The 25,201-nt window shown below is 41.9% G+C and overlaps 1 protein-coding gene across 3 annotated transcripts in view; it reads right to left on the bottom strand.

Moving 5' to 3' along the window:
* Positions 1–819: 819 nt before the first annotated feature.
* Positions 820–25,201, bottom strand: part of NIP7 (nucleolar pre-rRNA processing protein NIP7) — a 58,522-nt gene continuing 34,140 nt past the window's right edge. The window contains exon 5 of one of the 3 annotated variants that reach the window (XM_057492797.1): positions 820–861. In XM_057492797.1, coding sequence (XP_057348780.1) covers positions 835–861 — 27 coding nt within the window. In that variant the 3' untranslated portion in view covers positions 820–834. Of the gene's footprint in view, positions 862–10,586; positions 10,641–24,239; positions 24,870–25,201 lie in introns of those variants that run through there. The other 2 variants (XM_036897749.2, XM_036897748.2) reach the window with 2 other exon arrangements.

Here is a 25,201-nt window from a genome sequence, read left to right as displayed (position 1 = left end):
TACAGCTAACCAACTGATCCTGGTGCACTGTTATTCTCATCATGTCACTTTCCCAGACTCTGCACAATCCATCCCAAACCTCTCCACTAATATGTTCCACCATTCCCTTTTATAAGCCTGTGCATCAGCCACTGACTCCCAAACCTGCTGCTATAAACCCCCATCTGTGGTCATACCAGGTCCACCCATTTAAGATATCCTTTCTTCCTTCCAAGCTCCTCCTCAAACTCTCCCTTTTCCACAAACTCTCCTAACCATTCTGAGCTCCAGCAGTTCCATCTCCTTAGAGTAGTTAAGTATATTACTATTTCAGGAAACCCCCTGTATCTGTAAATTTTAACTTTCCATATCTTGCCTCTCTAATGAGAATGAACTATGAGTGCAATCCCATATGATTCTCAGGACATTCCACAAACTCTAGATTGAAATATTGGCATTCATTTCAGAGATATTTACTGAACATTCACTGTGTCACAAATACTGTGACAGGCTCTCGTGACAGAAAGGTAACATGAAGTCCTCCAAGAGAAAAACATATACATATATATATGTATACATATATAATATATATAAGGGCTAGAAATAGAGATTTGTATTAAATGTAATGGGATACACATATCTATTAGATGAATCATTCACACTTAACCTCTGTGTGCATGAGTCACCTGAGAAGCCCATGTAAGAAATGCACATTCCCTCCCATCTAGACATGGAGTCTTCCTTACCTTGAATCTTGGCTTGCCTTGTTACCTTGACCGACAGAGTGTGGCAGAGTGGTGCTGTGCAGGTTACGAAGTTCAGACAAGAGGTCTTGAAGTTTCCTTCTTCACCGTCCTAGAACATTGTCCTCAGATCAGGATGCTGTGAAGAAGGCTGGGATTAAAGGCCAACCATTTAAGCTGCCCCAACTGAGCTCACCCGTTAATGAACTTGTCTGCCAAATGCAAACACATGAACGAGTCCAGGCTAAATCAGCAGAACCACCTAGTAAACCCACAGAATTATGAGAAATAATAAAACATTGTTTAAAAACACACACACAAAAAAAACAAAAAACAGAAAAAAACAAAAAAGGCCCACACAGATCCCCAGCCCCACCTGCACAGATTCAGGCCCGGTGGGTTTGGATACAGCACTAGAAATCAACATTTTCAGCAAGCATTTTGGGTGACTCGATTCAAGTGATCTATAGATAACTTTGGGAAACACTGAACTTTTTCTGAAGCTTTTTAGATATGTCTTTCTCTCTCATACATGAATTAGTAAAATTAGACAGCACTTTCTTTTCTGCCTCTACCCTTAGGAAACTAAGTCCAGTAGTGTTTTTAAAGACCCTGAGAGGCTAGCATGGATGAACCTCTCAGCAAACAGAAGGGCTAGAGAAAAAATATACTTCTCCAAATACAGGAGTGCCACAAAAGCAAAAGCAGCTTCTTGAGACTGGGAAGAGGAGAATACTTTGAGATTCTTCCAGGAGCAGGGACCGCACAAGCTTCCTCAAAGGGATGTGGGCAGGTGACAGGATCTCAGAGGGGAAGGGCTATATGGTGCATGCAGGGAAACTGGACCCTTTGTGCCAGGGGCAGACATACTTGAGCTCCAGTGCAGAGGCTGTCAGCTCTGCCACAGATCTTTCGGAAAATGACCAGTGTGGACTAATGGCCAGAGGGCCCTTCCTGAATGTTTGTTTTTCTATTTTTAAATATATTTTTTATGAAGTATAGTTGATGTGTACAATATTACATTGATTTCAAATATACAACATAGTGGTCTGACAGTTATCTACATTATTAAATGTTCACCCCAACTAGCACAGTTACTATCTGTCATGTTACAGAATTATTGACTATACCCTCTATGCTGAAATTTCATCCCTGTGACTAATTTATACTCTGATTGAGATTTTGTGCCTTGTCGGCCTCCTCCCTGTCTCTGACCCACAGATTAAGGAGGCGACACAATGAGATATCGAAGACCTGAACGGACCAGCCAGGGGACTCAAGGCGTAACAGCTCAAGAGTAATGCCGAGAATGCACTCCTCATATTTATTGAGTAAATGAACATCTGAAGAATTCTGAGTAGGGGGGTCAGCATATGATCATCATCTATCTCTGAGTCCAGCCCAAGGGCGGGACACTCCTCAAGGACACTGAAACCATGTGAGGATGGTCACGAGCTGTAGGAACCTTTTATGGCTTTAATCATTCTGTCCTTGACCAAACATCAGAGGTCGTAGGAGAGACAATCAAGTCACATATCTTCATACATTTGATTTCTATATTACTTGATTTATATATTAAGCCTATTAATCCCACAGTGCCTCTTTGTCCTCTTCACCTATTTCACCCACCCTCCCCAACCCCTCTCCCTTGGTGACAACCAGTCACTTCTCAGTGTCTGTGAGTCTACTGCTGTTTTGTTCCTTCTGTTTTGCTTTGTTTTTATATTCCACATATAAATGAAATCATATGGTATTTGTCTTTCTCTGTCTGGCTTTTTTCACCAAACCTAATACCCTCTAGCTCCACCCATGTGTTGCAAATGGCAGGATTTCTTTTCTTTTCATGGCTGAATAATATTCCATTGTGTATATGTACCACATCTTCTTTATCCATTCATCTGTTGATGGACACTTAGCTTGCTTTCGTATCTTGGCTATTGTAAATAGTGCTGCGATAAACAGTGGGATGCATATGTCTTTTTGAATCAGGGATTTTGTTTTCTTCAGGTAAATTCCTAGAAGTGGAATTACTGGATTGAATGGTATTTCTATTTTCAGTTTTTTGAGGAACCTCCATCCTACTTTTCACAGTGGTTGGACCAATTTACATTCCCACCAGCAGTGAAGGAGGGTTCCCCTTTCTTTGCATCCTCGCCAGCATTTGTTGTTTCTTGTCTTTTGGATAGTGGCCATCCTAACTGGTGTGAGGCGATATCTCATTGTGGTTTTAATTTGCATTTCTCTGATGATTAGCGATGTGGAGCATCTTTTCATGTGCCTGTTGGTCATTTGTATTTCTTATCTCTGATGTGTTTTTAAAATTAGCTTTCTTAAGGTGTATTTTATATGCACTACTGTACTTTTCATAACCATGAGCCCACATTTGTTGGGGGAGGAGTGAACAATGGCTATGGAAAAAATGATAAATTAATAAATTAAGATTAGTAGAGGGGACAATTTTTAAATTTAATTTTTAAGTCCTTAATACATTCAAGTGGTTTAAAACTAAAAAAAAACAAAAAACCTGCTTTAATTTAAACATCTCAGTAAAGTCTCTTGCCCACTTTTCTACTCACTTTCCACCCTTTCTGTTCACCTACCCCAGATAATAATTTAATAACTTTTTTGTTTATCCTTCCTGAGTTTCTCTATGCAAATACGAGTAGGTGTAAATATTTATCCTGAGTTTTACTCACTTTTACAGCAAACAACTCTCAGTTCTGTATCTTACTTTTTTCACTTAATGATGCCTAAGAAATGTTTAAAGAGTAGTACATAGCCTCCTCATTTATTTGTACATCTCATAGTTTTCCAAAGTTGAGTATAGTTTGGTATGAATGTACTATAATCTAACTAGTCTCCTATTAAGAGAAATCTACTGAGGGACATTTGGGTTTCCAGTCTTTTGGAATTATAAACAATGCTGTAATTAACAACCTTGGTCTTACATCCCTATATGCATGTACAAGAAGAAATGGAACTTCTAGGTCAAAATTATATGCATCTGTAGTGCTAGCAATTGCACCAATTTATATTCTCACTGCCCTCCACAGCACTCTAAACTGCCTTCCAGAGCAATTATACTATTTATATTCTCACTGGTGATGCATATGAGTGCCAGTTCCCCACAGACCCACAATGTACTATGAAGGTTTTTTAATTATATCAATCTGATATTTTTTCAAAGTATATCACATTGCAGTTTTGATTTGTATTTCTCTTCTAATGTGTGAGGTCGAACATGTATTTCTATAGTTAAGAGTCAGAAAGGGATTTATCAATCTTCTATCTAGATTTATTTATCTTCTGTCTATCTCTTGAAAAGAAATCCTAATAGCCGAGAATTTCTATTGAGTCACGATGGTTTCATTTCTATAAAGCAAGCATGAGACTACCTTTGGGGATATTCCCCCTGCCCAACTTCAGATGCAGGTTTTCTTATTCTAATCTCAGGTTAAATGTCACCTGCTTGGTGAGTCCTGTATGAGCACCTCATTCTAAGTAGATACCCTGTTTAACTACATCATTGTTTTCTTCCTCCCGATGGAACTTGTGGTTATATGGTATTTTTCTGATTTATGGTTGGTTAATCGGTATTTCCAGTGTGTGTTGAGGTGCTTGGCACATAATAGATGTTTAATAACTATTTGTTGAAGAAATAAATGCCCAACTTTAGAATGAGGGAAAAGGGTTAAGCTTCTAAACAGTTTCTGAACAGAGTTTTTTGAAATTGGAGTGTGGGAAAGGAATTTGGCCTTGCTACTGGGTTGACAATGCCTACAGGCAGCCCCTAACCCTGAGACTTTATTCTTAAAGCATTTTAACTTCGTGCTAACTTTGAGCAGTGGACGTGAGACACACCCCCGGTTAAGTTCAGGTTAGCTTTGGGACACTGGGATATTTTCTTTCATCCATAATCATTGAATCAAGGCCTACAAATCAAATAGTTAAAAACACAAAACATAAACAAGGTCATAATTTGTTTCTTCCTGCCCTCTGTTTTTCTTGGCAGGGAAAAACTCAAGCTTTTCCTGAATGGGGATGGGTAATGACATTGAGGGGGTGATTCATGAAAAGTGGCCTGAGTAACTGGCCTTTTATTTTTTCTCTTTCTTTCCCCTTATTGTCCCAACTCATGTAAGGAAACACATTGAATAAAATAATTATCCCGCTGATAAAAGGACTTTCTCTTGATTCTTTGTTCACTCACAGTTTTATGTTCCAAGAATCAAATCTCAGAGCTGAGAAGGCCGAAGTGGCTAAGGGTAGATGTGATGGACAGTTGTGATCCGGAAGGAAGGCCAAGAGCCCTGGCCTATGGAAGCCACTTTTTTCACCCCCTTTTCTTAACAAAGTTGTCTGTTTTGTTAGGAAAGTGTTCCTGTCCCCACAGACCCTGGCAGGAGTTGGGTGTGGCTGTGGGTAAGTCTGAGAACCTCAGTTCCCCATCTCTAGAATGGGGGTCCTAGTACCAGGACTTCCCTCTCAAATGAGTGCCATTAACATCAACCATTCCTAAGGCCAGAAGAGAGAACAGAAAGTGGTAACAATAAATAATATTCAATTTGATAATATACATAGATCATAATATTAAGAGAAATAGCAGAATATACTGTTTTCATCTCTTAACTATACACTGCTATTTTATTTGAAAAATCTGTATGAATTTTTTTAAGGAAATCAGGAATACATTTTAAAATAAGTGTAGAAAAGAGGCTGGAAAATAAAACAAAATGCTAGTAACAGCTCTCTCAGGGCTGAGGGCTTGGAGTTGGGTTTTAGTTTTTATCTTTATACTTTTCTATGTCTTTTTAGGTCCTTTCATAGATTGTAATTACAAAGAAATAATAATGCTATTTTAAGTTGGTTTGTGTGTCCCAACTTCCTGCACCTCTCTGTGGAACAATTTATTTTCCAAGAGGTGGGCATAGAAGGACATGAGTGGGACAGGAGAGGTGGGGGACAGATGTGACTATTATCTGGGTTGGGTGAGGCTGTGGAAAAATACTGGTAATGCCATACCCATAAAAGGCCACCATAAAATCAATCTGTTGGGTTTCCCCCACTACCACCACCACATGCACCACATGAAATAATCCCAGTTGCTCTCATCTGCTGTTGCAAATCCAGCTCCCTTGCCTTTACTCACTCTTGTGACCTCCCTCTGAGTCGGCTCCAGGCGCTCCTCTATCTCTGCATTCCCCAGGCACTAGCAATGCCGGCAGGGGACCCAGCCAGGAAGGAGAGAGTGAGACAATGAATCTGTGAACCCCTGATGTTCTAAGTTGATGGTGCTTGCTGACTTTTGAGAAGGGGCTCAACTATATATATATATATATAAATAGCAGGCCTCTCCCTACTCAGGCTCTGAATCAACTGGGCTCTGGGCAGTCAGGAGATGAATAATCTTCTGACAGGCTACAGGCTCGAGAATGTGGCTTGTGTGTGTGTGCCCACCAGGCTTCCTGGTAATTAAGCAGATTTTCCCAGCAGTCCCAAGCAGCGGTGGACCAGGGTGCCCTCCCGTGTGAAGGGAGAGAAGCACCTGTGCTCCATTCCAGGACCTTCATCCCAGGAGGCCAGGAAAAGCAGACCCTGGCAGCTCACGCCCAGTTTCTCCTAATGCCCTCCCTTCCCTCGGTGCAGAAGGAAGGTACCAGCAGGAGGCTGGGGTATTAATGTTAGTTGATGACCCTCTACAGGACAGTAATATCTGGACTGGGGAGAGGGTCTTTTCCTCTTCAAAAGTTCTTAATATTTCTTGGACTATAGAACACTTTGAGGATGTGCAACAAGCTATAAACCACCAGCTCAGAAATGTACACCTAAGTGCTGACCTTCGGCATTGAGAGGTTATATCTGCCTACCTTTCCCTTCTGGTCTCAGTATCCGTGTCTTCCTCGGGGGGAACTGTTCTATTGTAATGCGGGAAGGTGGTGGGGCTCTCCAGTCAGTATGCCTTGCCTCCTGTCACTCACATTTGTTTCAGGAATTGGCACCTGACTTGCAGCAGCCAATTAGGGAAAGACAACTAAGGGATGGGCGGAAGGCAGTTTCTTTATTTGAAGAATACTAAACTGCAAAAAAGTAAAGGGCTCGGGGCTCTCCACAGTGGTTTTCTCTGCCAGGTGCACGATGTCTAAAGAATGGAGCCCAACAAAGCAGAAAGGTACCCTGGGGATGTTGTTGAACTCTTGAATCTAGTCATAAATGAAGCATAGTCGTGTGGTTATATGAGCCACTAAATTTACCTGTTACTTTTCAAGGTAGTGTAAGGTAGGTTTCCATTCCTTGCAATGAACGCACAATCCCAGAACTTGGCCTCCACTTTCCAGGGGTACTTGGACTATTAAGCCCAAACTTCCACTGGCTGTTCAGAGCCCCGTCCATTAGTGGGGGCCCGTTATAACTTCAAAAAATGGATCTCAAGTATTCCAAAAGATTCAAAGAGATCTGACTACTGCATTTGGGACAGCAATACTTGCTTCTTCACGTTTGCCCCGTTTTTGCTTGCCAGCAACTTGGAAGCCATATAGTGACACAGCACAGGCTGGAGGGCATAGGGCTTGAGAGAAAGCAAGTGACATGGGTGTGTTAGAGTGCTGGGAATGCTAGGAGAAAGTGAGTGGGCCTCTTTTGCTTCACATATAATGGATGAGAGTTGGAGGTGGAAAAGAAGAAAAGAGAATCCCACCCAAACCAAAGAGGATGTGTGGGCAGGTTAACCTGCAAAAAGGAATGTGACCCAGAGTGGTCTAGGAAGAGCTATGGGACAATAACAGCTAACATTTTATATGAAACGCTTTCTATGCATCATAACATTTCTGGGGGCTCTGGGGGCGGTACTGTTGCTCTTCCCATTTTACAGATAGTAAAACTGAGATGAAGGGGGGTTAGGAACTTGAGAGAGGATCCTACAGCTCAAGGAGCCAGGACTCCACATCAGGGCGGTTTTAATCCTGCACTTCCTAACCATCAGGTCCTTCCTTTCTGGCTAAAGACCAAGGTTAGAATTCAGATATTATACTAGATAACGTTTTTAAAAACCTCTTTCAACTCAAAAATTTCAAAAATCGCCAATTCCCCAAACTAGGATTTGCATTCCTGACCTGAGCTTTTCCCCTGAAGCCGCGTATAGGTTGTTTTTCCCATGGATTGAGGATCAAAGGGCTGCTTCTGGTTATGTGTTCCTTTGAAATGGATTCAAAGGCATGCGTTTTTCAACTGTAGGGGGAACTGGAAAGCCTTCATCCTTGCTGAGTGAATCAGCATCCTGGGAGCACAGGTGGCAAGTCCTGACCCATCCCTTCCCTGTCAGATAAGCCCAAAGGCCACAGCTCTGAACTCGACCCTGCTTCTTCTTCCTGCCCCTTTTGTGGGTTTTCTGATAAGGTGCCCTCAGTCAGCTGGGACACTGTTTTCTCTCTCTGCACACGCAGTCCCCAGGGCGTGCTCTCTGCCTGTGAGCTCCCCAGCTGCTTCCAGCTCTCCCTCTGCCCACAGCCCTGTAATTGCTGCATTCCAACAAATTAGCCATGTGACAGAAGATTATTTTTAACTTCAATAGAGCAGCTCCCTCTCTTTTAATGTATCATGCTTGGCCCACATTCCCTCGGTGAAAAGGGCACCATCGGCTACTTCTGAGAACTTTTAATTACTCCAATTGTTTGCAAAACTCTTAGAAGCTTGGGAAAAAATACATTTATTTCTCCTTTCCCAGTTTTGCCATTTGCTCTGTAATGGAAGCTGTGGCTGAGTCCAACCTGGGAACTTATCAGCTTCAGCGTCAATCTCCTTGTGGCTGGCTAGCCGCCTCCCACCCATTTCCCAGAGGACTGATTTTTAAGTTCCAAATCTACTGGGTGGGTGAAGGGAGGCAAAGTTCTAAAGTGACAGAGACTCCCACCCCAATCCCACACAGAGCCCCAGAAGGCGGCAGGAAGAGAGTGGCTGGTGACCTCAGAAAGACTGAGCGCTAAGCACCTCCTAAGTCTTGGGACCCTCTAAGAGGGTCCTGATGACTGAGCTTGACACTGAGTCCAAGCCTTTCACCTTCAAGTAAACCACACAGAACAGGGAGGACCTCAGTGACCACCTTGTGGACCAAAGGCCCTTCCCCAATTTTCCTGCATTTCCTAAACCCCAGATACTTCTCAAGGGCCCAAGTGGGCAGCAGGGCCAAAAATGCGTGAGATTGTATCACCCACCACCACCCAGAAAGGTAGAGATAGTGTTGTATTTAAGTCTGAGTGTCTCCCAATCAAGAAATGCGCAACTTCTTATACCTGAGTTTTACAAAGTAATTCATACAAGTTATGCGAGTATGTTTATCATTCTAGCCATGTTCTATACTATGTGTATTTTGATGCACAGTGAATTATGGAAAGATAGGGGTGTGTGTGGTAGGGGCGAATGGGTGTGGTTGTGTGTTGGTGAAAGGAAAGAAAATTGTCCCAGGTAGTGGGAACAGATATACGCAAGCTGTCCGGTAGGAAAAGGCACAGTGTGTTTGGGGAATTGAAAAAAGGCCTGTGTAACTGGAATCTATAGATAGTAACACATTTTTTATAATTGAGGGATAGCTTACATAAAATAAAATGTCTACATTTTAATGTTCAGGTCAATGAGTTTTGGCAATTGCAAACACTCACGTGACCACCACCCAAATCAAGATATAAACTTTTCCATCTGTTCAGAAAGTTCCCTACTACCCCTTGGGCAGCTGCTGCTCTAATTCCTATCACTATAGATTCGTCTTATTTGTTCTTGACTTAGCAGCATATACATGGAATCATGTAGCATGTACATTTTTCTGCACATTTCTTTCTGTTTCTGAGACTCAACCGTGTTGTTCCAACAGTTCCAACCTGTGTAGTGTTTTTCTGCTGGATTTGCAGGAATAAGTGGAGATAGCAAACTCAAGCCTCACCAGAACAATTCATTAATGATAGATTTCCCTGGAATGGACTTAAGTCAACTGTCATAGACTGAAGTAATGTTGTTTAGACATGGCAAGGTGCTTTTGATTAAAATGAAACTGGCAAAATGTGCTTCACATCTCACCCTTTGGCCCAGCTATGTGGCATTTAGGAGTTTCTCTTACTGACAGATAAAGTCACACATGTGTGACATGAGTTTATACAAGGATATGAATGGCAGGGTTGTTTTTCATAGCCAAGGATTAAGAACAAACTAATATCTGTCAGTGGGGGCTGACTAAATAAATCATGAAGGATCCAAACAATGGTACATTACATAGTCAAGAAAAAAAATGAGGAGGTTTCTTACATACTGAAATGAGATGATCTCTCAAGTGAAAAAAGCAAGACGCAGAACAGTGTGTGTTCATTCACTCATTTAACAAATGCCTACAGAGCAACTACAACATGCCAGCCCTCACTCTACGTGCTGAGGATACACCACCATATAAAATAAAATCCCTTCCCTCATGGCGATTACCTTCTAGTGGCAGGAGTAGGAGAAAAAATAAGCAAATGAAAAATAGATTTGCATAGTATGCTATCATTAATGTAAAATGAAAGAGTAAGAGGGGGAAAGCAAGCATAAATGTGTTCTTTTAAATATGCATAAAGTATCTGTCCTGGAGATGATACACCCAGAAACCAGTAGCACTGGGGAAGAGAACTGGAAAGCTGGTGGACAGGGGTAGAGGAACAAATGTCACTTGATCTTTGTATCTTTTGAATTTTTAAATTATCGAGTATGCTACCTAATCCAGATTGATGGATATAATTACAGTTCTTTTTTGAAGCTGGACAAAGTGTTTGGCAGTATTTCCAAGCACCTGGGCCCTTGCACTGTGGGAAAAGCCTTACCGTTTTTCATGGAGGACAGGAGGAAACGGCCAGCCCCCAGCTGTCACTCACTGCAGTCATGAACCGAAGTCAAACCATCACTCTGGTGAGATTAAAGAGGCACCGAGAGGACAGGAGGAAATAAAATCAGTCTTGGGCCACATGTTTCACGGGTATTTATAAAAGGCTTAGGCAGCTCCTTCCTAAATTTGAATTAATGTCAAGAGAGAATCATTTCAGGAAATATGAGTTCCTCTCTCCAAGCTTTTTGGGACTGGACCACCCCGTTCTGGTATGACTCGCACACAGCCAAGTTCATTCACAGGGAACATCTGTGTGGGGAAGTGGAGACTACCTGACAGTGAACTTGGACACCTCTTGTTTTTTTCCCAGCTTCCCCTGGGTTGTTCAGTTGTTTGGTTTTATGGGAAGGAAGGTCTATAAAATGTTTATGGTTTATTATTTGGTTTTAGGCATATAACATGTGGAAATGGCAATAGGGAAGAGGAACTGACGGCAATCTGAACTTTTTGTGAATGTTTGTATTCCAGACGCTTCTCAGAGTTGTTGGATGACGGCTCTGTTTCCTTGCCCCTAGGCAACCAAAATATAAAAGAAGTTTGGCTTTGAATAACAAGTTTATAATTATCTTACCTCAAAATAAATTACCCCTTTCAAAATCCCACCATTATTTTTCTTATATTTTTATTAAGTTTTAATTGCTAGTTAACACAGGAATACATTTTCTTTTTAAAGTTAGTGTGTTGCAGATAAAGTTTTGGTTCTCTTTAATCATCCCCACAAGGCTAACTTTATTTGTCTGGAGTGTGGCTGGCAAAGAATTACTTTATTAGAGTGATTCCAATATGTAGCAAAGTGTGAAAACCACTGGTCTGACATAGGACCTCAATATTTTTGGAAAATCAGTACCTAGAAATGATAGGAAATACATATATTTTAGTACCATGAGGGGTTTTCTTTCTCTAAGTGAAGGGTGAGATTTGCCTTTTGAGACAGATTGCATTTTAACAAAAACACTTCAATGGGTTGTGCAAATAAAGAAAGGAAGCTAATATGCAATCCTAGAATGGAGTTTGAGGACAATAAGACACTAAACTTATCATCCAAAAGTTGTCATTGTCATGGGCATGATGTACCTCTGTAGTTACTAGGATGTGGCCCAAGACCAGGGTTAAAGAAGAACTGATGGAAGAAGTTTGGCTAGAGGGAGAGAGGCGGCTGTACAAGATCCCCATGGAAGGACAAGGCGACACGCTGGAGGACTGGCTGTCTAACATAGCATGTGGTCATTTAATTTTAAATTCAAGTGAACCAAAATTAAATCAAATTTAAAAAGCCAGTTCTTCAGTCATAGTAACCACATTTCAAGTGCTCAACAGCCATATATAATTCATGGCTACCATACTGGATGCAAATACAGAACGTTTCCATCATTAAAGAAATTTCTATGGGACAATGCTACTCTAGAAATTATTTTAGATGGTCTCATTTAATAGCTAGTTTTAAATTTTCTTTCCTGAAATGTAATTACTTGCTTTATTACCAAGCACCCCTTCAACAAACTTTTAAAATAATAGTAAGAGATAACATTCATTTAAAACCAATTAGTATTGGTCAGTTTTCTTGCTTGCAGACAACAGCTTTTATGCTTTCTAATTTAGGCACAAAGGGATTTATTAATGGGTATGGATAATTCACAGAGTCATTAGGAAAGTTAAGAATAGACTCTAGGTTAACCCTCCAAGAAGGACTTCCAAAATTACACCATGGAATTGGGTTGACAAGCAAGCTGCAGCCTCTGTCGCCATCCAGAAGTTTCAGAACCGCTAAGCTGCCACCGCAGGGGCTGGCTCCAGAATCACACTGCCTTTGCTGTGATCAGCACCAGCAAAATAGATGTTTCACACCTGTTTCTCCCTCCACAAAACTTCATAGTTCTGAAGTCTCGCACAAATAGAATCTAAGTCACAAACAGAACAGTATAGCTACAAGGGGAGTTTGAGAAATGTAGTTAAGTGTTTAGTTTGACAGACCCTGCAGTTCAGGAAGTATCTGCCATGACTTGCCATATGCTAAGTCCCATAAACATGCCAGATCTCATTTCATTCTTCCAAGAATTCGGTGGGGAAGGGCCTATAATGATTCCCATTTGACAGATGAGGAAGTGCAGTAAATGGTGGGGCGCACTGTATGGTCTTAGTTATGCTCTAGAAAGTTAAAATAGCCCCCTATCCATTTTTGGAGAGAAGGAACATGGGACAGCTGCCTGGAGGAGCCTGGATGGAAGATGACAACCCATGAGAATAAAGCAGCAGTCGCAAGGTGACAAGGGACAGCCAGACGAAGAGCTCAGGAGTGGTGCTGCCGAATGAATTCACGGCCTGCTCTCTCCGCAAATCCATGCCGCCCCCAGTGGGAAGAATCTGAATTTACACACACAACACAGAGACGTAAGAACACTTCCTGGGTTGTATTCCAACAATCCCAGCGGCATCCGTGGCACAGAACAGAGTGCACGTAAAAAAGTCAGCAGGGAAGCCTTCAAGAAGGAGGTGAGTTTTCAGTTGGTTTTGGAGGACAGGAGAGAAGTGTTGGCTTATGGATGGCTGTCAGAAGACAGAGGGTTTCAGATTAAAGAACTCACATGCCCTCCTGCCAAGACTCAGAAGCGGAAATGGGCAGCCACTGAAGCATATCAAAGCAATGTCCTTGACTGAGGATGAAGGAGGTGGTTAGTGTTTAGGAGAAAACAATAAATAAACTGGTTGGGAAGGGAATTTATTGCAGGATAAAATCACATGAAACCCTTCCTTTGGTTATAGTTACCTTAAAATATTAGTAAAAGTATGTACTGAAATTCAGTTTGGAGCAGAATGAAAATCTCAGGGAGTGGGACCTAGGAATTTTCTAACACTCCCAGTTGATGCTCTTGATTTGCCTGTCACAAGGTCTACTCCCCGTCTCAGCTCTCCTTCCCTGTGATGTAGCTCAAGCTCCTGGTGCACGCAGCTGGGGCCTCTTTGCCACACATTCTCTCCTGGAGACATACTAGTAGGATCAAAAGATAACTATGTCAGAGGGAAGAATAAATCTTGAGGAAATGAGTCGCTTGGTGCTGGGAGATTCAGAATTGTTTGAGAAAGGAGTGTCAACATCTCAGAAATGTTCCTATGCTAAGCAATTTTACAATGCATTATATCATTTAACCTTCACAGCAACTACCTATACTAGAGGCTGTTAGTATCCCCATTTTATAGATGAGGAAACTGAGGCTTAGCAGTCCCACAGCTAAGAAATAGATGCAATAGCCTATAGGTTTAACCATCCTGCTAGGCTGTCCCCGTTTCTTCTTTCTTACCTGTGTTTCCCTATTTTTCCTGTTTATTTATCAGCTCCTCAGTCCTCCAAAAATGAGAAATTTTTAAAGTTTGATGATCAAGTCTAATTCAGCTTTTGACACCCTTACCCCCAACACCGGACAGACAGTAGCACACAGCAGATGCTTAATGTAAGTGAGCTAGGTGGAGCTCTGTGATGCAATAATTATTCACTTTGTACACTTATACCCAACTACTCTTGCAGATCTTCACAGCTTCCAGGTAACAAGTAGACGAAGTGTGTCCTCATATTTCATATAGTGTCAGAGTCAAATGTGAGGGTCTTGAAGCCAGGTTTGAACCTTGCTCCAGCCACTTACTTATTAATGGTGTAACCTTGGGCAAGCATTAAATGAAAAAAAAGTTTTATAATTTATAAAGGGTTATCTGTAAAAAGACCACAGCTGTTGGGGCATGAGGAAATAGCTGGGAAAGTTCATTATTCAGATGCTTAACATATATATATATATATATATATATATATATATTTTTTTTTTTTAATAAAACTGGTAGATGGATGGGTGGATTCTCAGAGGAGCCCATCCAGTGTCTCACTGGAGTAGCCAACAGCCTGCTGACCATCTCAGACCCCTCCTATTGAGAAAGACAAGCAGCAAGAACAGGGACTTGCTATGGTTAAATGTTAACTTGTGTTTATTTCTCTACAACTGCCTGCTGTTTAATTTGGCCAACCCAGCGAAGATTCTTTCGTAAGCCTGTGTGTAATTTCTAAACACCAGATCTACGACCTTTACACATATGCTAAACATTTACAGAGGGGGAGAGTTCTCCTTTTTTCTCCATCAGTGAATTGAATAAATTCCAACACCCTCTCCTCCCCCCCAAAAAAACTATTCTTTGATCTACACTAAAGATAAACTGGTAATAATTCATCCTGATTAGCTAAGGGTTGTAAAGCAGATTCTTTGATAAGCCAATTAATTTCAGAAGGCAATGGGGTTTGTTTTTTCCTGATACTGATTTAGATTCTTAAAACCATAGAATGTTAGAGCTTGGAGGAGATCTTTCACGATTATCTTGTCAAAATCTCTGATTTTAACGAATGAGAAAACTGTAAGCTCCAGAGAGGAAAAAAGGCAGTTTACACTCAAGGACAAATATTGATAAAGAGCCAAATAGGAAATATTTTATCACAACTATACCTACATCATTTTAAGCTTTCTGTTGGTTATTGTGTTTTGTTTTCCCTATAATCTGGTGACCCCAAAGTACAGTATTTGGGCCTAGAATTGGAAATCTGTTGACAATCATCCTATTTTGCTTCAACGTCACAGACATTTCAGAATCACTGCTGCCCCCTGCTGGAAATTTAAAACTTCACAGGCTCTCAAGGGTATATGGAATTTTTTAAACAGTCCAAAATAATCATAAAAGTCATATTTCCTAAGGTTAAAAAGTTTAAACAACATGAAAGGGTGTAAAGAGAAAGGCAAAAATTTCCTCCCTGCAATCCTATTTCCCAGTCATAACTGTCACCAACAGTTTTTTTGACATTCTTCCACAATTTTTCTTCTTATGAATGTATGTATATATCTATACGTGTGTACACATATATATGTAACTTGCTTTTCTCTTTATCTTATTAATCTTGAATAGGTAATACCTTAAAAGCTTCCTAAATTTTTAGAATTAATATGTGTTTTGAACATCTTTTCAAAGTAGTATATATACTGACAAACCTCACTCTTTTTGATGGGGGAATAATATTCCATTGCTTTGGTGAATCATAAATTATTCACTCAGTCCCCCTTTGATGGACTAGTGTGTAAATCTCTGTAAGAGTGGGGACTTTATTATTTTGCTGTTGTTACTGCTGAGTGAGAATACCTCTTTGTTTAATGAATGATTAGACATTTTGTATTTTCAAGTATTTCTCTGTTTAAAAAATGCTTCCCTGAATATTCTTGTGCTTCTATGTTGGGTATAATTAATAGGTGGAAGGGCAGGTTCAAAGGTATGTGCATTTTTAGTTTTGAAAGACTGCCAAACTGGTGCTTTTGATGAAGAATGAATGGATCCAGAAAATTAGTAATTCCATCATTCTCATACCTGACAAGGTATCCAGACCAGAGCATCTCAGAGAGTTAACCAAAAACAGCTCCTATCTGCACACCCATTCTCTGTTCTGAGTCAGTAGTTGCAGGGAGGGGGCAGAATCTGTATATACAACAGCTCCACTCCACTGCATTCCAAGGCGCACTCACGCCTGCCAGGGGCCACCCCATCTTACCCATTCCTTGCTACACTGTAGCAGATGGGAATGTGCTTTATATCCTAATCTTAATGCGGTTACTCACTTGTTATTCACCTGATGCTTATCGAGCACCTACTGTGTGCAAGACCCTATGCTCTCTCAACCAGAGGCAGTATTGTACAGGGGGGTGTGGTACGGATCTCACCACTCCCACATGGCCACGGGGCTAAAGGCTGAGTTAGCTGGCGGGAGGCCGGAGCGCAGTGTGTGGGTGAAACTCAGGAATCTGCAACACTACAGCAGCAGGAATTTTTAAAAGGCCCAGCCCTGCCCCCGGTGACATGTATGTGTGTGTCTAACAAACATGGAGCCAGTATAACTTCTAGGTTTTCTTAGGCAGCTGCTGCTGGGGGTCGCTACAAGCCCTCGTGTGGGTCAGGGCACAGTCCTTTCCTCTGGGCTCTCCTAAGCCAGATAAGACACAAGGCAGATGAAACCTAAGCGTGGACAGCCAACAGATGGCAGTCATACAAAGAGATGCCAGCTCCTACCGTCATTCACGACCCACCCAAACGTCACGTCTGCTGGGCTCGTTCCCTGGCAGTTTCAGCCCCAAGCAGGTGTTGTTTCCATGGTACTTGAAATATAATAACAGAAAAAAACAAAACCCAAACAAACAAATGACTTCTACTGCTCCCTGCAGCTTACTAGGTCAGAACTTCCAGAAACACGCAACTGCACGACCCCATTTTATTCTCTCACACAGTGCAGGGGACTCAAAAGTTAAATAACTGGATAGAGGCCACCAATTTGTATAGTAGAATGATTGTCACATTTTTTTGCTTGCATATTCTATCAAATATTTTTGAGAAAGTGTGTATCCCTAGAAACAGACACACACATCTATAGCCACTTAATTCATAACAAAGGAGGCACTAGAGAAAGAGCTTTTTGCTACATAGTGCTGGGAAAGCTGGATACCAACATAGGAAAAAAATGAAATTGGCTCCTACTTCAGGCCATGTACAAACATCAAAGCAGGTGGATAAGAGACTTAATTGTGAATGCAAAAATCCAGAGCTTTTTAGAATATATAAAAATATCTTCTTGACCTCTGACTAGGAGAGGATTTATTAAAACAAGCCAGTAATAGCACTTACAATAAAGGAAAAAAATGATAGGTAAATAAATGATTCAATTACAGTAAAGTTACACATTTTGGTCCATAAATATACTCCATAAAGAGTGTAACAGATAAACCAAGGGTGAGAGAAGATATTTGCAGCAAATATAACTGCATGCTCATCAGATTGCTACAATACAAGATGAACTCAGCAGTGTTACATGGTACAACTACTTAGGAAAATGCTTTGGCATTCTCTTGTATCTATGTTGTATTTCACAACTGAAAAGAAAAAGAAAAGAAACTACTGTCTAAGAAGTATCTCTCCTTGCACATTATAAAGTTGACATCTTCAGGTTTTCCTTCTTGTTACTTTTTTCTTTTACTTGAACAAGAATGCTCACAGCAACCTTGTTTTGTAATAGTTTCTACCTGGAATCAACCCACACATCTATGGAAAAATGAATAAATAAATGTGGATTTCCATACAATGGAACACTATGCAGCAATAAAAGGAGTATCATGGATGAATCTCAAAAACATTGTTATGCATATGAGGTCAGATACAAAGAGTACTTACTCTATAATTCTGTTTATATGAAATCAGGAACAGACAAAACGAAGATATTTGAAATCCAAACAGGTTGGGAGTTGGGGAGTGACTTGAAAGGGGCAAAAGGGAACATTCTTGGAGGGAACATCGATTGTGCATTTAAACTAATGCAAAAGATGTTATTTCTGGCACATTACAGATCTTAACTTTTAAAAATAAAACCATTCTATCACTGTCAGAAATATAGCCAATGAAATATAAATACCATAGTAATCTGCTATCTACCATCATCCACTTAAAAATAAAAAATATGGACAAGCCCTTCTTAAATAGTCATGCATTTTAAATCATTCTTTTTGTCCTTGAAATCCATGTCTTACTTTATTGCTTTATTGTAACAAATATTACTTTAATGTAACATTTATGTTTGAAAATCTCTTACTTATCACCCCATTATTCTGCAACAAAATATAACATTACATTTCAATTTTAAAACCTTTAAAATATATACTAAAGGCAGGAAAATAGATATGAGCGGAGTGGAAAGAGAACAAGGTCATTAAAGCCCACTAGAAAGGCCTCAGTTAACCAGTTAAAACTAGAAATCCAGAAAAGACTCAGAGTTAATGAGTTAATAATCAGTTAAAGCTCAAAAGGTCAAGAGCAACTTGGCCTTGAATGTTTGAATATTCCCAGATAAAAGTATCTGAGCACAGCCCATGTCTTCACTGTGTCAATTAGATCATTGTAAGATTTACTCTAGCCTGCTAAAAGGCCGACCTATAAACAGCATAGTAAAGACAGGGAGATCCCCCACCTTAGAGCCAAAATTGCGTTTTGAAAAAAACCTCAGGAGGTCTAAGAAGAAAGATTCTTAACATACTCTTTAGCAAACCACAAATAACTCTGCCCACCTTGGAGGAAGGGCAGAATATCTTGATCGATAAGCTAATTTTGCAGAATTACCTAGAGGACTGATAAGAAATTTAACATCTCAACAAAGATACTTGAGACCAGTTAACAAGCCCACAGCCTAGCCCTTTGTCACATTCCTGAAAAGTCTTTAAAAGGGGGAACCCCAACCTCTCAGGGCGCTCCTCTCTGAGGGTGCCCGCACTTTCTAAGTGTGTAGCCTTTTAATCTTAAACTCTTTCTCTTCAAACTTTCAGGGCACTCCTCTCTCTCTGAGGTCGTCTGCACTTGTTTTTCTCTAAGTAACTTTAAATAAAACTTTTACTCTGCTTCACTACTTTGTCTCTGCCCTTCAATTCTTTGTCGCGGCGGGAACAAGAACTGAGGAAAATACACAACGCCTCTCCCCCAACATCACCATTTAGAGTCACCAATTTTGTCAACAATTCTTCTTGGGCTTAAGTTAGCGTTATGAATTACATACTGATAACATCAATCAAAGCAGTGTAAAATGATTTCCACTAAAATTCATCTCTTAATTAAATGAATGAGGGAGTGGTTCATGGGACCTTAATTAGCCTTGAATTATGCCTTTATTTGTATCCAAACTTGGTTTCTAACGTATTATATGTACACCAGAGTAACATTCAGATGGTGTGGGTAAAATTGTTACATTTCCAGAATATCTTACCTAGCTTCAGTACACCTGCATATCAATAGGCATTCAGAGGTGGGTAATTTCCTGGGCAAGGAGGGCTTATCTGTACCTGAGAGGTGAGGGGGAGGGCTGGTTTTGCTGCTGCTGGAGCAGGAGAGAGAGACGGCCTGGATTTACAGACGGCATGCCCTATCTTTCGCAAAGTGGCCACCCCTCCAGTAATCTTGCTTTACAATTTACTTGTTCCCCCTCTTCTGACCAATCTAATAACATACAATAGCAACAGCTATAAAATCTTGATAATCCTCAAGCCAGAGGATTCAGCCTATGCAGATTAAGTAAATGTACTACAGCACAATCTCTCACTAAGCATAAAATATGCTTCTACATTTGTTTACTCATTCCTAACAACCATGCTAGATTTCTCACAAAACTTTTACCAAACAGTAGACAAAGTCAAGCCTCTCTTTAAGTATTTTTTTCTTGATAACAGCAACACAATCATAATTCTCAAGCCAGAGGATTCAGCTAGGTTCAAAATCCCATGCAGATTAAGTCCAAAGCTTGTCCATTCCAGCCATCATACGGCAGCTGCAGCCAGGGGGCGCATCCAGGACACAAGGACTGTAGAAGCAAATAACCTTAATTGGGGGGGGGCCAATTTGCTGTTATTCCAGGAATATGCAGGAGGCCAGCTTCCAGGCCTTTTCCCCAAGGTGCCAGAAGAGCCAGCCATCGCCGGTCCATGTATTGAAATGTCCAGAGCCATGTCCACTTTACTCCTAATTGCTGCACCCATCCTTGCAACGCATGTCCAATAAAGTGGGTGTCTTGATCTCTCTCAATCACCAGTGACCAGCCACAGGCTGCAAAGAGACACTTTAGGCCCTCTTGGTGGTTTGCTGATTTGCACGACGTGCAGGGCACTCCTTCTCGGATTGGCTGACTTCTTCAAAGGTCAACAGCAAGCCACACCGATGGGCTACAGCCCACACTGTCTTTTGCCCTGTGTGCACCAAATGCTGATATAGCCATTGGGTCACATCAGAGGCAGGCTTTCCTTTTAGCCAGCACACCTGGGCCAATGGTCTTCTTCATTATTCCCTGGGGATGCCAAAGGCAAATGGCCAGTCACACGATACACAGTAGACGTCTGTGCCACACCACTCCGTGGCCTTTGGGTCCAGTCTCTCACCCACCCCGCAATGGGATAGGTGGTTATTACCTTGGTTGGAGCTTTTCCAGCGATGCGCTCCGTAGCCAGCAAGGCATGGTACACAGCAGCCAGTTGCTTCTCTATTAAGATGTACCGAACCTCTGCTCCTTTCCATAGTTGTAACCAGGCTCCAGCCAGCAGCAGAAGCAGCAGCAGTGGCAGAAGTAGTAGCCTTAGGCTTGGGCCACAGGCCAGGGTTGGCGTGGCCAGCAGCAGTGGTGGTGCCTCCACAACCACACGAGTGTAGACACATGTCCCTTGGCGCAAGAGCCACTTCTCCCCATCATTTCTTGGGGCAGCCCTCTCAAAGGTCGCATGCATTGTAACAGATTTTTGGGTTCAGAGGAATCCTGCCTGAAAGGGTATCTCGCCGAGACCCCCCTTACCCCAGTATGACTCAGAAGACACGGGCCCACACAAGAGATTTTATCTGAAAGAGAAAGTGGCTGCCCCCAGAGAGGGGAGCAGCAGCTCGTGGGTAAGGAAGCACGTTTTTAAGTAGGGGTAGGTGTGTTCTGCGTTGGTGACTGGATCTTAAGGGGTGGGCGACCATCTGGTTGGTGGTGATTGGATCTTAAGGGGTGGGGGTCTTAGCGTGTCAGGATTTGCCTTCATTCCCATCTTTTTCTTTTCTTAATTGGGCCTCTTGGTAACTGGGCATAGAATCTCATTCTCTAGCTACTTCCTGCTGGAAGAGGGCGTAGATTCTGGGGTTAGTGAAGCCATTGCTGTAGAGTTGGGGAAGGGCAGGCATCCTGAGATGATTCGTGATGTCATCTAGCTGGTATCATTATTCTTTGTGAGAAGGCCTTGATAGCCCTGGAGGAGTAACTGGTTGACAGTATGGTTAGAAATTTTCAAAATTTGATTTTGAATGAATTTTTGGAATAGGTTAATGAAGCAGGGAAGGAAAAGGAGAATAATAATAATAAAGGTAATAGGGGCTAGGAGGGGCAGGAGCCAATTGAAGGGGGAAGGGAACAGATTGTTAAGGGAGTTTCTAGGAGTTTGGAGGCTTGTTCACAGAGGTGTTTTGCGCCATCCTGGATGAGACCGGACTTGTTGGTGTAGAAGCAGTATTGTTCTTGGAGTAGGGCACATATGCCGCCTTATGCAGCTGTAAGGAGGTCCTGTTTGGGTTGTAGAGTAGATTACTGGAGGATTTGTAGTCTGTGGGGTTGAAGGTATAAGTGGTCCCATTGGGATGGAGGAGAATCGTGAAGAATGCATTTTTGAGGTCAAGGACAGAAAAGTGAGTGGTGGAAGCAGGAATGGTGGACAATAAAGTACAGGGGTTAGGGACTGCTGGATGCATTGCAATAGCAGCTGCACTGATAATTCTTAAATCTTGAACTAGCCTATAAGAGCCATTAGGTTTTTTGATAGCCAGTATCAGGGTGTTGTAAGGGGAATTGGCTGGTCGCAAAAGGCCCTTTCATAGAAGGGGTATTGAGACTGTGAGGGGAAGGAGGTAGGGTTTCTGAGTTTGATGGTTATGGATGGGCAGGTGGTGATAGAGGAGGTAGAGGTGTCCCAGACTGTGGGGCGTACTTGGCAAGGAGGTAAGGGAAAAGGGGAGGGAGGTGGGTCTGGAATGGCTTGGAGAGCAAGTATAAAAGGGATTGAAGGCGAGTCGGGGTTGAGGCGTGGGCCAAAGGTAAAGGAGATAAGAGCCCCTCGCTTGGATAGAAGGTCTCTTCCCACAAGGGGAACTGGACAATGGGAATCACTAAAGAGGAATGAGAGAGAGTAATGCCATTAAAGAGGCAGGGAAGCATGGGAGTTTGTAAAGGTTGACAAACTCTCCCCTCTACCCTGACTATAGAGAACTGTGAGAGGGAGGTAGGTCCCCAAAACTCCTTCAGGACTGACTAGGTGGCCCCAGTGTCCAAAAGGAAAGAGATGGGCCTACCCGCTACCACAATGGTTACCCTGGGCTCCTGTGCAGTGATGGTAGTGGTCTGGTGGAGGAGTCCCGGACCCCCTCAATCATCAGTTGCCAGACCCAGAAGGTCTATGTGTGGCGTGACAGAGCTGGATGGCCTGGCACTTCTCGGTGTGCGAGGACAGTCAGCAGCCCAGTGTCCCTCCTGATGGCACTTAGGGCATGGGCCGCGGGGCTTCCGGAGATTTGGGCAGGCTCTAGCCCAATGACCCATATGACCACATTTGAAGCATGGACCAGGAGGCGCTCCTGGCTGCCTCTTAGGAGGTGAGGATACCCGAGCACTAGTGGTTGGGGTAGGTTGAAAGGCCTTAGCCAGCATTTGACCTCTTGGAGCCTTAGTTTATTCATCTGGAAAACTGGCACAGTAGTGTCTCTTTTGTAGGATTTTGGTGATGAGTCAATGAAATAACAGATGTAAGGCACCCTAGCATAGTCAGTGATAAATAGTAAGTGCTAAAAAAATTTTTATATGATAGTTATTTCCATAAGTTTGTGGTCACATTACATGTTTCTATCATTTTTCTCTTATTATATCTTGAGCCTGAAATAATCTTTGGGTACACAATTATTTATTTACTTGATTATTTTTATGGGGTGGCATACATTTTGTCACAGAATAAGATTCCTTACTATGAACATATCATGGCTTATTTAATAATTTTACTATTGGATCTTTTCAGTTCTAATTTTTTGTACATTGTAAGTAATGCTGGTATGAAAATTCTTGTACTGAAATCTTGGTGCTAATTTATGATTATTTCCATAGGATTAATTCCTAAAATATGGAGTTTTTAAGGCTCTTGATGTTTGTGGAGTTTGCTTGTTTGGTTTTTGGTTTTAGCACTGATTAACATTATTAATGGCACTGGCTAAAAGTGCTTATTTCACAGAACCCTCCCTGACACTGGGTATTATTATTTTTTTCAACCTTGCTAATTTAATTGGCATGTGTCAGGGATTGTTTATAGGCCTTATTTAATTTCATTTTCAATATAACCCCAGTGAAGTATTCACTTGGTAGTCTGTCCCGTCTAACAGATGGGGAAAACAAGACTCTTAGAGGTTAAGTCTTACCCAAGCTAGTAGGTTACTGGGCCAGGATAACCCTGCTGGTCCTTAACGTGCTGACTGTGGCTTTTCCCCTATGCTACAGTGCCTCCTGCTGGTGCTCAAAGGGAGGGCATGAAGCACTGAAGTTCTCAAAGCTAAGTCCTTAGATCGTTAGATAAGCCTTGTCTTTTCGTGGAGAGTAAGGAACAGAATGATGTAGGGACAACCATATGATGGCGGGACTTTGAAAAATGGGGAAACACTCATTAAGCTTTGCACTTTATGTAAGATATACCTTAGGTAACAGAAAAAAAAGAAAATGAGATTTTTGACAGTGGAAAGAAGAAAAGACTTTTCAGGCAGGCATCAATTAATTAATAAAAATAGCTTACACTTACTGAACCCATGCAACAAGCCAAGCCCTGCACTAAGGGCATTGGACATAGTAACTCATTTAATTTTCATATAATCCCCATGGGATGCCTCTATATGTGTACTTGACAGAAGAGGAAACAGGCACAGAGATGCTCAGGTAACTTGCTCAAGGTCACACAGCTAGCAAATGGAGGTATCAGGATGTGAGGCAGGTAATTTGGCTCCTGCTTAGGCACACAGGCTGAGACTGTAAAACAGCCAAATACACTAAAGAGTCAATGTAGAGGCCTCGTCCCCCCTTTTGGAATGTCCACCAAATGGAGATTTTGTCAAAGGAGGATACTATATAGATTAAGGTCCATGTCAAATTAATTCAAGGGTCTAGCATGTGATTTCACATCCTCAGTGAGGCTGCCACTTGCTCTCCTGAGTTGTCCTTTAGTGTTTCCAAACTGGATCTTTGCTGGTTCTAGTCCAGCAGGGCTGGTTGAACTTCCCTAAGTCTCAACCAGTTATTGGGCCTCTCAGAGAGGGGCATACCACCTACCAGAACTCGGATTTCTCTATCTGGTCCAGGTATTGGGCAGTGAATTCCAAGAGTATCAGAGATACCTGGTAGGTGACTCATGTCCTATGTCCCCACTTCTTCCTACACCCACTCCAAGCTCATCCAATCCTCTAGAAATGCCCCTTACTCACTCAGTTGCCTGCCTACAGAGGATATGGACAGTGATGCATCCAGTGAAGAAGTACAGAATGGGTTCTCCAAGGCCGATGTGACAAATGGATCATAGAAGTGTAAAAAAGTAAGAAGGTTCAGGAATGCCTCCAGTGAGATGAGGGTTGGAACTAGGTTTGGAACTGCGGTTGGACAAGAGGAGTACCTGGAGGAGAAGAGAGAAACCATGATTTTTCTTTGAAGTCCTCTTCAGGCCTCCCTACAAGGTTAGGAAGGGAGCAAAGACTCAGGGAAAGTATCCTGTGCAGTTGTAGCAGCCAGCAGTTTGGTATCTAGGAAATTATGACAGATATCCATTAGAAATGGAAGGCAGCCCTAGGAATGTCCCTATTTCAGGAAATAGAATTTGCTGGTGGTACAGATTTTCAACATGTATCAAAAGCCTTTCTCATGTGCCTAGTCAATTTAATCCAACCTCAAGAAATGTGTCAGGCCCTGAGCTAGGTTCCAGCATGTAGGGTGCACAAGCAGATAGGA

This window comes from Manis pentadactyla, chromosome 15 (genome assembly GCF_030020395.1).
Source record: "Manis pentadactyla isolate mManPen7 chromosome 15, mManPen7.hap1, whole genome shotgun sequence".
In the NCBI taxonomy this organism is placed as follows: Eukaryota; Metazoa; Chordata; class Mammalia; order Pholidota; family Manidae; genus Manis; species Manis pentadactyla.
The sequence above is the reverse complement of the archived record's forward strand: the minus strand, read 5'-3'. Positions and strand labels throughout refer to the sequence as shown.